The sequence below is a fragment of the Poeciliopsis prolifica genome, unplaced genomic scaffold (assembly GCF_027474105.1).
Source record: "Poeciliopsis prolifica strain line A6 unplaced genomic scaffold, Auburn_PproV2 SCAFFOLD001, whole genome shotgun sequence".
Classification (NCBI taxonomy): Eukaryota; Metazoa; Chordata; class Actinopteri; order Cyprinodontiformes; family Poeciliidae; genus Poeciliopsis; species Poeciliopsis prolifica.
Genome location: NW_026562376.1, coordinates 3,099,882 through 3,115,290, shown reverse-complemented (window position 1 = coordinate 3,115,290; position 15,409 = coordinate 3,099,882). Strand labels below are relative to the sequence as shown.

General features: G+C 41.8%; 1 protein-coding gene across 2 annotated transcripts in view; it reads right to left on the bottom strand.

The window, feature by feature from the left end:
- znf423 (zinc finger protein 423) overlaps positions 1-15,409 on the bottom strand; it is a 162,745-nt gene that overhangs the window by 75,988 nt on the left and 71,348 nt on the right. For both annotated transcript variants that reach the window (XM_055036623.1, XM_055036709.1), the window contains exons 4-16: positions 11,348-11,525; positions 9,761-9,885; positions 9,275-9,356; positions 9,115-9,190; positions 8,643-8,923; positions 8,285-8,562; positions 7,208-7,594; positions 6,303-6,484; positions 4,679-5,218; positions 3,942-4,089; positions 2,103-2,636; positions 1,343-1,527; positions 213-622 (exon numbers count right to left, since the gene is read on the bottom strand). In XM_055036623.1, coding sequence (XP_054892598.1) covers positions 213-622; positions 1,343-1,527; positions 2,103-2,636; positions 3,942-4,089; positions 4,679-5,218; positions 6,303-6,484; positions 7,208-7,594; positions 8,285-8,562; positions 8,643-8,923; positions 9,115-9,190; positions 9,275-9,356; positions 9,761-9,885; positions 11,348-11,525 — 3,406 coding nt within the window. The remainder of the gene's footprint in view (positions 1-212; positions 623-1,342; positions 1,528-2,102; positions 2,637-3,941; positions 4,090-4,678; positions 5,219-6,302; positions 6,485-7,207; positions 7,595-8,284; positions 8,563-8,642; positions 8,924-9,114; positions 9,191-9,274; positions 9,357-9,760; positions 9,886-11,347; positions 11,526-15,409) is intronic.

Genomic DNA, 15,409 nt, shown 5'->3' with positions numbered 1-15,409 from the left:
ATAGTACAAAAAGTTTAAAGTTGAAATCACAAAATGATGCAGCAGAATTTTCCCCCCCAAAAAAAGCTGAACGTTTTGACGTATAAGTAGTTGAAATCAGTTGAAATATGATGGAATAAGATGGAATGACAACCAAGAGAAAAAAAGAACTGAGAATGCTTGAATCCTCATTTAATTCATAGTTAAACTGGGTTGGTGATTTCCCCTCCTACCTGCTCATGCAGCTGGCACACAGGCCGTAAGGAAGCCCGTTGACATCCAGCTTCACCAGATCCCCTTTATTTTTGAATTCCTTCAAGCAAAAGGCGCATTTGTAGAGCTTGTGCGGCTGCAGTTGCCCGTTGGGGGACGAGGAGGCCGAGCCGTTGCCGGCGCCGCCGTTGCCGCCTCCGGCTCCCCCCAGCGCCGAGCCAGAGGAGAGCTTCTGCATGTGGAAGGTGCCGTGGATCTTCAGCTCCAGCGTTGATGTGACAGTCTGCATGCAGACGACGCAGCGGAAGCCGGTGAGCGAGTTGCGAAGGTCGGGGTGCATCTGGCAGTGCTCTATGAACTCCTCCTCGCTCTGCAGGGGCATCTTGCAGATCCGACAGGTTCCCGTATCCAGGCTTTTACTGTGGGTCACCTGGAGGAAGAGGAATTAACGGTATACGGATAGAAGGTCAGAAAACAGAAACTATTATCAGGTTGGAGAAATCTAGGGTTGAAAACTCAGATTGTACAGACTGAAGCTGAACTTGCTAGTTGCAGCAATTGCTTTGAGTTTTAAGGGGGAAAAAAACATGAAAAAACTCAAAGGCTGTTTTCACATCTGACAGTAAACATATGTTACATTTTCAGCTGCTGCGGTTCTCTTTCACACTGGACTGAGTTAAACAAACCAAACTAATTATAAACATGTTCCCATCCTTGCCTGTGGGGGCGCTGCACCAAGAACCACTGAAAGAAACAACAAAACCCCCTGAAGACACTGAGTGCAACATCCTTCTTCACTAAACATAAATGAGTGGTGTCAGATTTCAGTGGTTGTAGGATTTCTCGTTTGTCTGCTATCGTTGGACTCTTGTGTTTGTTTTGGTTGGACTGAACAGGCTGGTGGGAATGCAGCCTAAAAAATGTCTGGCCAATCTGATGGGTAAGTCATCAGACACTTCATTCAGTCTAATAATATTTATCTGTCTCAAAAATTCACCCGATAAATAAAACCTTTAATAAGTTACTATGAGGAAAATAAACAGTTTATAGCCAGCACTGCCATCTCTCAGCATTCTTTATCTGCCACCAATAAGGAAACAAACATTTAGTGGACTGAAACACAGACCCAGAGCTGCAGATCAGTCTGTACCTTGTGTTCGGTGAGAGTCAGCAGAGACGGGAAGCGCTCCCCACATATGGGACACATGTAGTGCTTGGCGGGGCCGCGGTGCGTCTGAGCGTGCTCACGCAGCCCGCTCTCGGAGAAGAACGTCCTGGAGCACACGTTGCACTTGTGGTTCCCTTTGATGAAATCCGCCTTCTTCTTCCTGGAACCTGGAAAACGGAAAGAAAAACAGAACGATCTGAAATCCACCCTGCACAACAAATCAATAACAATACCGAAACTCGCAACAGACACAACACCAATATTAATAGACAATGCATGAGGTAGAATAAGCAATAATTTCAAGGAAGGTTGGTAGAATCAACTAACTGGCACTTTCTTTGGTTGTCTAGCAACAACGTGTCATGAAAATAAATAAAAAACCCGATGGTGCAGCGTGAAAACGCTGGATAATAAAGGAAAGGTTACGCCGCCAGTTAGGCTGCATTTCAGTTATTTAAAACAAAAAATTAACTAGTAATTATTGATATGATTATCAATATGAAATGAATCTGGGATATTTATTCTCTAATTTCTCTGCAACTGTCTTAATACACTGGAAATAAAAGAAAACTAACTTACATCTCTCATCTGTATTAATCAAGCTCCTACATCTTGTTGAAAAGTCACTTTTAAGTTAGTTTTGTTCTATTTTAAGAGACTTTCGCTGCAAATTAATCCAATAGGATTTGTAACATTTTACATCTGGTCCAGCCCTCCCAACTGGATAACAGAGCAGCTTTACCTGCGTCGTCCTCTCCCGGCCGGATGTTGTGGTCCCGCAGCCGGTGGTTCTGCAGCAGCGACTCCATGGTGTACGCTGCGCCGCAGATGTCGCAGGCGTACATGGGCTCCGAGTTGTCCAGCTCCTCCTCTCCGCCGCTCGCCTCATGACTGTTGGCCGTGTCTCCTGCCTGCGACGACCCCCCTCCCTTCAGCAAGATGTTCTGCAGGTCGACCTGCTCGGCGGCCGCCACCGTCGCTCTCTCTGCTGCCGCCGAAGCACCGCCGCCACTTCCTGCTCCTCCCCGCTTGGAAGTCTGAGCCAGGCCGTTGGGCGTCCCGTTCTGACTCCCGCTGCTGCCGGTGCCGCCGCCGTTGCTGCCGTCGAAGACGCAGTGCTTCTCCCGCAGGTGTCTCTCGAGCAGCGAGATGGCGTGGAAAGCTTTGCCGCAGAAGCGACAGGTGAACTTCTTGCTGTGGGTGGTGATGTGACACTGGAGCTCCACTTCTGTTCCAAACGTTTCTCCACAGAAGATGCACTTCCGAGGCTTCAGCCCTGCAGGAAGAAACATCTCGTTAATGTCAAAACTATGATTACTGTGTGCTGTTACGTTTTTTCTCTCCTCTCAGCCCAAGATGGGGAAGAATCCAGCGTGCTTTAAAGGTGACCTGTTATGCTTCCTTGTTCAGGTTAGGATAGGTCTATGGTCAATATAAAACATGTTCATTGTAATTTTTGTACAAAATTATTCTTAGATAATGAGATCTTATTCTACTCAGTTCTGCATATTTTGAGCTGTTTTAGGGGGTCTGTCACTTTAAATCCCAATTAAGCTGCTGCTGGTTATGCTGCCAAACTCAATGTTTACACTCACATGTGAAAATGGCTGCAAACAGATGTACAATTATACAACTGTACATCTTTGAAAAGCAGAAGTGGAGCCTCCAGGACAACCAACAAGAATGGAGCAAGTGGTTTCTGGATGATAAGTCAACAACAACAAAACACGTCTTTTCTAGCAGCCATTGTACATCGGTAGAACCAGCTGACCAAACGTGCTGGAGCGCCACTTGGGTTGCTAGGTAACATGCGGAACTCTGCTAGGGTTGCTAGGTAACGGTCCAGTGCCTGTCAAATGTGGCTTAACATCAACTGATCATTTTCCAGACACTGAAAAACATGAAGTTATTGCCAAAAAATGGCTTTTTAAATGCTTGGGCTGTTTGAGGAAGCAGTTGAGACTCAAATTAATGCAAAATGTGAATTTTACATAATAGATCCACTTTAGCACATTAATATCTAAAGTGTTTACTTTCACTCCGACTGTTAACGACGTTTTCAGCTCATTCTCTCGTCTCTGGCTTGTCTGCCAGTAACACAAGACACTTTGGCTTAATATAGAAAGTATATCTTGTTCCACTTGCAAGTTATTTCAAATACTTTTTTATCAATGTTAAGGAATTATGGACTTAAAACAAACTCCTATATTGTGCAGAAAAGTTACTTGTAAGTTGGTTTTGTCTTATTTCAAGTGTAATAAGATATTTTCATGAGAAATTAGAGCAAAAACACTTATGCAGATCTAGTAAGGCTGCAAATATGAGCTTCTCTTAGAACAACCAAGATCTTTAAAAATAAATCTAACCACCTCACACTGCCCTCTACTTCACACCTACTCGTCATTTCCGCTCCTTCAGCGGCTAAAGGTAGTAACTCCAACCTCTTTTAATGCATCAGATGGTATAAATAACAGTTTTTATCTTCTCAAAGGGTTGAACATGAAAATATGGCCAAAAATACTGAAATGAGTGTGAGGGTCAAAGCAAAACAGAGAAAATGTGTGGAGAGAGATGAATGTACCTGCAAGTCCTCCTGGAAGGCCTGACCTTTGACCCAGGTGGTTATGTTTGACATGGAGCTGAAGGTCTGCCTCTTTCCTGAAGTCCCAGGCACAAGCTGTGCAGCGAAACAGCTTCTTCTCGTTGCTGTGTTTCACAGCCAAATGCACCTGGAAGACAGGAGGACATAAATCCATGGGTTTTTATTTTAAATTTCCACATTTTCCTCAAATTTTAAAACATAAATACAAAAGTTGTGCAGTAGATTTACAGAGGAAAGGATTTTATGGCTGGACACTTAACAAATTTGGTATGTAACTTGGATCAAATGCTTCACTGGATTTTTCCAGACTTTTTTCTAGACATGCATTGGTTTAGTTTATTAGTTTATTTAAAATAGAGACAATCTGCAAAAAACATGAATAAAAGATGCTTTGTGTCAGATTCAGTTTAGTTTACAATGAAAGTACCCATAAATCCTCGATGCAATCAACTAAAAATAACATGAAATTACAACAATATCAGCAGTTCAGACACATTGATGGATGCAAGCTGCCATTAAAAACTAAAGAACAAACTTTCTCAGGTGTGATTTTTACAATCAAACTTTTAGAATCAAAATAAAGAATAGAAATACAGCAGATTTATTGTTTATTTACATCTTTTAGGGTTTGGTTATAGAAAGACTTTAGAGGTTTTCTTGTCGTCTCATTATCAAGAGTCCAGCGGCCATGTTGTGCAGGGCAGTGTGTGGTTTACCTGTATGGAGACCTTGGAGTCAAAGACTTCCTGGCAGAGGGTGCAGTGATACAGGACGAAGGTGTGCATGTCCAGCAGGTGTTTCTGCAGGTCGTCCACAGAGGAGAATTGCTTGTCACAGCTTTCACACACGTACTGCGTCGACGTGGTGGTGTAATGCACCGTGAGGTGCTGCAGCAACGCATCCTGCGTCTCGAAGTCTTCTTTGTTGCACTGCGGGCAGGACTGGCGCCTCAGCAGCATCTCCAGGTGAGACTTTAGATGCACCTGGAAACCCTCGAAACTGGAAAATCGGAGGTCGCACTGGTTGCAGGGATAATCGCCGTTGCTTCCCAGGGACGGGGTGGAGTCACCGCCAAGGCGGTGGCGTTTGGGAGAGGAGATCTCCACGTCGGAGGAGGCTGGGCTGAGGTCAGCCACCTTCGCCTGACGTTTGTTGTTAGCCAGCGGGATGTTCTTGTGGTTCTCCTTGATGTGCTTGGTGAGCTTGAGGAGTGAGCCGAAGATGGGAGAGTTGGTGCAGTAAGGGCAGGAATAGACCTGGACATGGAAAATACATTTTTATAAAAATCTGCATTCACCTTTAGTCCCCAGCGGTGAATGCTGCGTCCCTGTGGAGGGAGAGAGGAAATGGAGAAAGATATGCAGAGCAGGAGGAAGACAAACAAGCACACTCCTTAAATCACAATTAGATTTGACGGCTTGTTTTGAGAGCTGTGCAGAAATCTAGAGCCATTTTTAAACTCCTTTCCTTCCAAAGTGTCAGTAATCTTTAAAGTGGTCTTGACCTTTAAGCTCAGGCTTTTGTGTTAATTAAGGCATTTGACTCTGATCGATGAATCATTCTTGGTTCTGAACTGAAGGAAGCACAATTTGTTCACATTTCTTTAATTAAACCCATGAAAAAAATAAAACACTTTGATCGGCAGAAAAATTTTATTTAGAAATAACCTTCAACATCCTAAAACTAAATAAACAGATGAACTAATCCACTATTTCAACTTAACCCTCTCAGGCTCAAATTACTTGAAAAGACTGTCTAAGTTGTTGCAAATCTGCAACACCTGCCTGGAGAGGGTTAAAAACGTGCTTAGAACAGACAAAGGAGCAGCTAAAGACACAAAGTTAGCAAAAATGCAAATGATAGCACATCTTAGCCTCCATCGTGTTTTTAGTCATTATAAGACAAAACTAACTTACAAGCTGCTTTTCAGCAGGATGCAGGAGCTTGTTTTAATTAAATGATTCCGTAAAATTAAGAAAAAATTTAAAAAGCACTAGTTAAACTGACTTCTAATTATTTTACTTGTACAAAGATTTTTTGTTCTATGCTAGCTAGTGTTAAATAAAATAAGCTAACAAAAGGTTAGCTTACTTTGGTAAACCTCATGTTAGCTAATGAAAACTAACATGAGGCTAGCTTACTCATGTTAGCTTACCAACATAAATAGGCTAACTTAGGCTGACTTAAGTTAGCCTTAAGTTAGCCTGACTTAAGTTAGCCTTACATTCACTACAACAGATAAACTCAAATTTGGCATTTCAGTTGCAAAAACACCCAACAAACAAACAAAAACCAAGAATTAAAGTAGTGGGAGATTTTCTAATTTGTTTTGATTCTCACCTCCATGAAGGACTGAGACGCAGCCTGGAGGACGGGGGACTCCAGCTTGGCCACGGCTCCCCCGGACGCCGTCCCGCCTCCTGTCGCCGAGGTGCAGTGCGTCTGCTGGATGTGCTCCGTCAGCGAGGACTCGGTCAGGAACCCCATGGAGCACTGGTTGCAGAAGAAGGCGTGGTTCCCCTCTGCAAGAGCGGCAGGACTTTAAAATCTAAGTCAGTTTTTATCGTTCAATGCTTTATCAGCAAAAAATAATACATCTGTGGAGATTATCTTAACCATTCCTATTTTACAAAAGTCTATAATAATTCTATTTTATAGGATTATACAAAGGATTTGTATGATTATAAACATTAGATGTGTAAATATATAAAATGTGTGACATATTTTTCGAAAACCATTAGAGTATTATTAATTTTCTTTCTTATAAATGAAAAACATAAAAATTTTATTTGCTAAAGTTGCTGTCTTTCTTTTCATTTTAACTAGCTTTTTATGTTTTTTATTATTATTTTACTTAGTTATTTTTATTGCTTATTTAATAAGCTTTGTCACCTTCCTACTCTTTCAAATTGAATATAAAAATTTAGCTATTTTATGCTTGATATTATTATGATTTTCTTCATTTTATTTTTTGTCTATTTGTTTGAAATAAATATTTTATTTAGTTTTTCTTCTTATAAATACAATTAAAAGCATATAAATATGTTTAATTTGCCAAAGTCAGTCTTTATTAAAAATTGTAATTGGCTTTCATATGTTTTACCCCATTTTATTTTTTTATTTTTCTTCCTTTTATGAGTTATTTTAAGTGGCAGCTATAAATAAACATTATTTTTGGGAGGAGGTGATTGGTCAGACTCTAATCCTGACAGATATTTTAAACGTTAGCTTCACAATGAGCAGACCTAGCGTGGTGGATCCTGCCATGATGCCCCCAGGCAGGCAGTGGGACACTCGGATGTGCTCCTGCAGGGAGTTGATGTCTCCAAACATGTCCGGACAATAGTTGCAGTGAAACGCCGTGACGTTTGTGAACTGGAGCAGAGGGAAAGCCGCTGCCGCCGCCGCCGAGCCGACGCTCCCGCCGCTGGCGCGGTGTGCCTTTCGCACATGTTCGTTGAGGTTGTAGAGCGTGGGCAGGGTTTCCAGGCAGAGCTGGCAGGTGTGGCTCTGCTGCGGCTTGTCTGCATGGATGGTCTTCAGATGGATCTCCAACACGGCCAGGCTGTGGAAATCTCTCTTTGAGCAGTACGGGCACGAATACGTCACCTTAGCCCAACTCCCTCCTGACCCTGCAGAAACAAGAGCTGGATATTAACACTGGCAATCACTGGCAGGAAAATGTTTCTCCGCAATAATTTACTATTAAATTGGGGTTTTACGGGTATGCATGAGCAGTCAGTATCTTCTCTGCACTGTTTTATTTGCTAAAACAATCAATCAACTTTATTTGTACAGCAAATTTCAGCTACAAGGCAGTTCAAAGTGCTTCACGCCATAAAAACATAAAAATCAATGATTGAACATTACATTAAAATGTTGATTAATGTTTCATTGATTATGTTTCAAAAACTTTAAGCAGGTGGTTTGTTGTTTAGATCAATAGGAGCTCAGTGTTTCAGCTGTTCTGCAGTTTTCTGGAAGTTTGTTCCAGATTTGCTGTGCATAGATGCTGAAGCTTCTTCTCCACATTTGGTTCTGGTTCTGGGGATGCAGAGCAGAACCAGAACCAGAAGACCTGAGGGGTCTGGGAGGTTGATACAACAACAGTAGATATTTAATATTTTTCAGCCGTTCAGTGAATTATAAATTAACAACAGGATTTTAAAGTCTTTTCTCTCAGGGGAAGGACTGTTCAACTGGGTGATGTCCTCCTAGTTTCAGTCAGAAAGTCAGCAGCAGCGTTCTGGATCAAATCCAGTTGGAGGACTGATTTTTTTAGGCAGACCTGTGCTTTTGGTACCGGCTGATACTACCAGTACCTTGATGGGCCAGACTAATCGCTCCGTCCTCCCCGGAGTCTCCGCCTCTCCTGCGACCTCGTTCGCTGCTCTGGCTGTGCTTCAGGGTGGAGTCAGGGGTGGAGCCTCTCTCCAGGCTGGCGCTGGAGTCTGGCGTGGCCGAGCTCATGGAGGCCACGCTTCCGAGCGGCGGATCGGGACTCGCGGCGCTGTGGTTGGACGAGTCGGGTTGGCGGTGGCTGTCCAGGTGGCAGTAGACGTCCTCCACCGACGGGAACTGCTCTGAGCAGACCGGACATCTGGGAGGGGAAGGAGAACCACAGTGAGCTCCAGCTGCAGCCATTCTCCGATCAGGAGAATCGCGGAACGCCGCCGTTACTTGTGCTTCCGGTTGGCGTGCTGCGTTTCGATATGCGTGAGCAGCGACGCCTCGTCCAGGAAGATCTCTGGACAATGGATGCACTGCAGGTCGGCCCGGTCGGACAGCTGCGGGTGTCGAGTCAGGACGTGCTTCTCCAGCTCGTCCGTCTGGCTGAACGTCTCCTCGCAGTAATCGCACATGTACAGGTCCTGGTCCAGGTCCACGTCTCCACCCGTCCCCTTCTTCCCGCCGTCCTTCTCGCTCCGCAGCGCCAGATGCTCTCTGTTCTTACGGTGAGCCTGCAAGATCCGAATGTTTTAACACACTTATCTGTTGGCTTTGGAGGACAACTGGACATGCACCAACCCGATATTAATATCTGTGTCGATATCGATACGGTATTGGCCAATATTAAACCTCAAATATTGGTATCAGAAGTGAAAAAAGTAGATCGGAGCGTCCCTAGAGAAAATGATAAAAAGCTGTTTACCTGCATGTGGCTCTGCAGTGATGAGGTGGAAGAGAAACCACGTTTGCACACTGAGCATTTAAATGGTTTGCTGGAGCTGCAGAGGAAAAATCGATAAGCCACAAATCTGACTGAAGAAACAGAAATACAAATTATTTTTAGAGATTTGTAATGCTACTACCTGTGTGTTTTGAGATGGATCTTCAGGTGATCGGAGCGAGAAAACGCAGCTTCACATTCCTGGCAGCTATACTTCTTATCCCCTGCAGGCGATAAAACTAAAGATGAAAACATCCGTTTATATTTAAGAAAACACAAAAATACTTAAAGAGGAGGTTTTTAATTCTGACTCTTACTGCAAGCCTGCTTAAGCATAATACATAAAATCTGACTTATTAATCTGTTCAATCATCTGGAGATAATTCAGGCTCAGTGATTTCTGTAAAGAAAGATTACAGTTCTGGAAAGTAACAAAAAGAAGCACATAATATTTGACAAGTGATGGAGAATTGTGGTTTAATAAACCTATTCCCAGTAACTCTCATACTTTATTGGATCTTTTCCGTCATCAGGTGGCCTCTCAGCCCACCTGATGACGAAACTTCAGCCAATAAGAGAAGAGAACCAGGATGAGGGAGTAACGACCTGCAGAGACGTTTGAACGAACCTGTGTGGAGCTTCACATGGCGGTCTCTGCTCCTCTTGTGTTTAAACAGGCGGCTGCAGAACGTGCACTTGAAAGGCAGCTTGTCGCTGTGGATCTGCTCGTGTCGCTTCAGGTAGCTGAGGCGGCTGGAAGCGGACAGAGCCAGGTGTTATTTCAGCTCTGAGCTAACATAAACCTAAACACCGAATCTACATGTTCAGACTTAACTTGGAAAACCAGTAAAGCCTTTTAGTAGATTTCTACAAATCAGTCCCTCCAGTTTTTTGTGATTCTTTTACCTCAAAAATTTACCAAGAATCAACAGATCTAAAGCATAATTTTCAGTTTATTGCAAATTTTCTGCAGAAATAGTCAAAAACATTTCGATTAAGTGATGCTACCTCCCACCTAAAGGTGGCAGTGTTACTTATTTCTACTAACACTGCTGCCTCAGCCTAATTCGATGTCAAGTTTGTATTTGAAATCGATTTGTTGAGTAACAAAAGTCAAGCTATTTAAGTTCAAATCTGTATTTTTAGGAAGTGATATAATAAGGAAAATTTCTTGCAAATATTTCTAGAATAAAACCAGAAAATCTGTGATTTTGATTATAATAAGACAATCGGGACGTCCTGGAGAGACTGACAGAGAGAAGGTCTGTGGAGTGTAACTCTAATAGCTACCTTCCACCTGAGCTGTGGATCACTGTAGCTCCTCTAGAGTTCCCATGAGTCTCTTGGCTGACTCATTTAAATGTTCAAAGCTTGGAAAATTGTTTCATAACTCAAATTTGCTGCAAACTTCACTATAAACTCCAATTACGTTCACAGAACAGTTGTTTACAGAAGAGGATTAGAGACAGTGGAAAAAGTTGAGATAAATCTCAGAATTGTCACTTTAACCTCAGATTAAATTTTTTTTCATCAGAATTCTAGAATTAGTTTCAGAATTCTCAAACTAAAGTCAGAACTCTGAGAATAACAAGAAAAAATTCTGTTTGTTTCTCAGAATTCTGACTTAAATTAAAAGTGACAAAAGTCAAAATTCATTCTGAGATTAAGTTCAAAATAGTTTTTTTTCCAGTGTCCCTGATTTTCTTCCACACCTGTACATATATTTACAGTTTATTTCCTTTAGGGGTATCCAGGTAAGCAGGGCTGCAAGCAAATTCACACCTAGTTTATTTGTATGTTCTTAAGCAGATAAATTGAAACTATATAATCATTATACATCGTTTGTCTGTCAGATTAAATCCAGGTAAAATCCATGACACGTCTTTGAATGTGTGAGAAGTTGAAGGGGTTTAGATGCTTCTGCGCGGCGAAACAAGGGCGTGAGTGTTGAAGAATGACAGAAGGAGGTGAGCTCGGCAGAACGATTAATACAGGGAATAATAATGATGATGACTCTGGAGTGTGTGTAAGACAGCTGTTCTTAAAATGGCTCTTGACTGAGTCTCCGGAGACGCTGGTGAGAAATGTATTCACCTCATTCCCTTTACTGTTGCCTTAGCGTTCCACTTTATTATGGAAATAACAGCGGGGCGGCTGCAGCTTATTTATGAGCACCCAGATATTCATAAGCGGGATCCAGATGTGGAGGAGATACCTGAAGGATTTGTCACAGAACTGGCAGGGGTACGGCAGGCCGGCGCCACCCTCCTCCTCGCCGCCGGTGGCCATGCCCAGGTCGCAGCAGCCGTCGGGCATCTGGGAGGGCGACGCCACGTCCTTGCTGGAGGGCGAGGAGGGCACCCAGGACAATCCAGCGGGGTCATCGTCGCCATCTAGAGGAAAGGAAGGAGGGGGACGCGTATTTTAACTCAGCTGCAGGATCGTAAAAAAAGAGGAAAAGTGAGGGTAAAGCAGGGCGAAGTGGGATGATTAAGGAGAAGTCTTATGTTTCTTGGATGGCAAAAGGGAGAAGCCTGTGGGAGTTCATAGGAGGATATAATCAAAAAATAAACACATTTATCCTAGTCACACACAAACATTCATACATAAATATACATAAAAAAAATGAGGATGGCAGAGATAAAGAGAGGAAGAGGAAGAGAGGGAGAGAGATGCGCTCCTGCAGTGGCAACATCTAAATAGAAAGCTCCAAGAACTATGTATCCCCACCGGAGCCCGGAAATAAGGACAGAGTGTATTTTCTCTCCCTTCATCCTCCCTCTGCAGCCATCCCTCGCTCCATCCCTCCTTCCGTCCCCGAGGACCACAGATCCGCCTCATCATATTTTCATTAGGGCCTTGGCAGATTGAAACGTCAGAAAAACGATTAGGAGATGAGGAGAACAGAGCGGAAAGATGGCGATACTCGCTCCCTTTATCTGTCAGACATACCAGATTATGCACTGCTCTTTTTTTCCTCTCTTTCTCTCTCTCTTTCTCTCTCTCCGCCCCTCCGGCGTAGTCGTGCACGGAGGCGACAGAAAGGCCACAGCTCCTTTAATAGACACTTCAGAATGGATTGGATGCAACAAAAGAGCGGACTGAATTATGCTTGATATTGTTCTTTTGCTCTTTGTGTGCTCTCCGCTGCAGAGCGGCGAAGATATTTAACGTCCGCCTGGAAAATGTAAAGGAGAGCAGTGTCTGCGTTATCTGAGAGACGCATCAGCGAAGCTAGAAAACAAATAAAAAAGGGAGAAACGCTGGAGAGGCATAATGGAGAAAGGAGGAAATGACAGAAGAGAAGCAGAGAGCACTGCAAAAACACAAAATCCAACCAAGTATTTTTGTCTAAGTTCTACTAATATTTTATTACTCAAGAAAAAAAAATACTTAGAAGTCACTTTTCAGCAAGATATAGGAGATTCTAGGTCAATAATACTATAACATTGAAAAGTGAAATAATCTGCTAGCAGTACGAGACATTTTGCCATATTACATTTTATAATATTGGCAGATTATTTTACTTATAACTAATACTTTTTATCAATCATTTGGGATTATTGACAGTCTTCTACATCTTGCAGAAAATTTGCTTTATCTTATGTCAAGTGTACTAAATATTGCAACACTGCAAAAAGACAAAATCTTGCCAAGTATTTTTTTTTAGTTTCTAGAGCAAACATCTTATTGCACTTAAAATAAGAAAAAATAACTGATAAGTGATTTTTCAGCAACATATATGATTTTAAGAAAATAATTCCTCAATATTGACAAAATATGTACTAATTATAAAAGCAGATTATTTCACTGATAATGTTTTTCTTCAATATTGAGAAATTGTTGACTTAAAACAAGCTTCCATATCTTGCTAAAAAGTTAATTGTAGGTTATTTTTATCTTATTTCAACCAAAACCAGATCAAAAATATTTGGTAAGATTTTGTGTTTTCGCAGTGAAGTTTCAGTGGAAGCTGCATCACAGCGTGCAGAGAGGCGGCGAAAACAGATTTGTCTGATTAAAATATAGTGGGTGAAATGAAGGCACTGGGATGAGCAAATATAACTCTGCAGGGGGCACTGAGCTCAAAAATCAGACTAAAGGAACACAAACATGAAGCCTTAGAGCAAGGCTCTGAAATAAATTCACTGACTGAAGCAAACATCTAAACGTGGAGGTGGAGGGATTATGATGGGGGCGTGCTCGGACTCCAGTCACTGAATCAACATTAAAGGAGACCTATTAGGCTTCCTTAAACAGCTTAGCATAGGTCCATGGTCTATATAAAACATGTTCATTAAATCTTTCACACAAAGTCATTCTTCAATAAGGAGATTTCAGTCTGCTCAGTCCTGCTCCTTATGGGCTGTTAGGACCTCCTGTCTGTTTAAATCCAAACAAGCTCCTGCTGGCCGCGCCCTTCAACTCAACGTTGACACTCACAAGTGAAAATGGCTGCAAACAGATGCACAATTATACAACCTCACACATTTGAAAAGCGGAGACTCCTGGACAATCGAGAAGAATGCAAAAAGTGATTTCTGGATGGAAAGTCAACAATGAAACACTTGTCCTGCCCAGCAGCCATTGTACAGCGGTAAAACCAGCTGACCAAATGAGCTGGAACTCTGCTGCGGTTGCTAGGTAACAGGAACTCTGTTGGGGTTGCTAGGGAACGGGCAGTTTCAATCAATTGTCGGAAACTTTTTAAAACAGTCCAGGCACCAAAATACATGAAGTTATTGCCAAAAAAATTGCTGCGTCGTTTTTTTAATTGCTTGAACTGTTTTTAAAAACAGTTGAGACAAAATGGAAGTATAAAAACATGCAAAATATGAACAGATCCCATTTAATTAAACAGAAATCTAGCAAAACATTATGACCACCTGCCTGCTACTGTGCTGGTTGTCTTTTCGACACCAAACCAGCAAAGTTCGGGACTGGTGTAGAAACTGGCTCCACAATGTAAGGAGGAGTTTCTTTCTGTCCTGGAAGGTAAATAGTGATGCTATCGCTAATTTCTTAAAAATACAAAAATAAAAATCACCTTTAAGGCAGAGAGGCCATCTGTGTAACAGCTGCCGATTGGCCCAAACTAGGTCAACAAGATAAATACAAAACACAGCACAAAACCTGCAACAAAATGGCAGCGAAAAAAAAAATCCGGTTGGTGCAATGGCCTAGTCAAATCCAGAGAAAACTGCAAAAACACAAAATCTAAAAGAATCTTTGATCTGGTTTAAAGTGCAACTATATTGATGCACTTGAAATTACACAAAACTAACTAACAAGTAACTTTTTAGCTAATTATATTAGCTTGTTTTAAGCTAAACAAGCTAATATAATTTCCTTTTTTGCTATTGTTGAAAAAAATTCTAGTTAAAAGTGAAATATTCTGACAGCAGAACAAGACATTTTGCCCTGCCTTTCTAAAATAATGGCATAAATGTTTTTTTTGTGCCAAAAGTGAATAGTTTTGTTTGAATCATCTTTTGTCAAAATGACTTGGGATTTATTTTAGGAAGGTGACAATATGGAAAAATGTCTCATTCCTCTGGCACGACTTTTTCATCAACATTAAGGGAACAAGATAATATATGTTACTAAAAAGGTTATTTGAAGTTAGTACACTTAAAATAAAACAAACTATGATATTTTCATGATAAAACTGGATCAAAAAAACTTGGTAAGATTTTATGTTTTTGCAGTGTATATATATGAAATAATCTTTTTTTACCATTATTTACCTGAGCAGCTAAGCGCTGCGATGGCCTACTGTTTCACTCATAACTTGCACCTTTTTGATCTCTATAAAGGAATTATTGACCAAAAACAAGCTTCTATATCTTGCTGAAAAGTGACTTGTCAGTTAGTAAACTTGAAATAAGATAAAATTTAGGATATTTGCACTAGAAACTAGAGCAAAAATACTTGATAAGATTTGGTGTTTTTGCAGTGAAGCGATAAATTTGAACAGCTGCAACAAAGTGAAACCCATAAATGAAGCATCTGCACAGAGAAAAGGCGGCGTAACAGTAAAAAATGCCTATAAAACGTCGATCCAGACACCCCCTGCTGGCTGCATGACAAGGTGGAAGTGTTTAAACTCCAACTGACTCAAACAGAAGGAATAAAATCCGAAATTCCTAAAGATGGGACACAAGAAGAGAGGAATCTGGGCCGTTATGGGAAGCTCAAGGTTCTCCGAGGTGGGAAAATGGGGTGAAGAGGCAGCAGAGTCGGCCTGCAGAGATTTGGGGGAGAGTGGGTTGGTGGG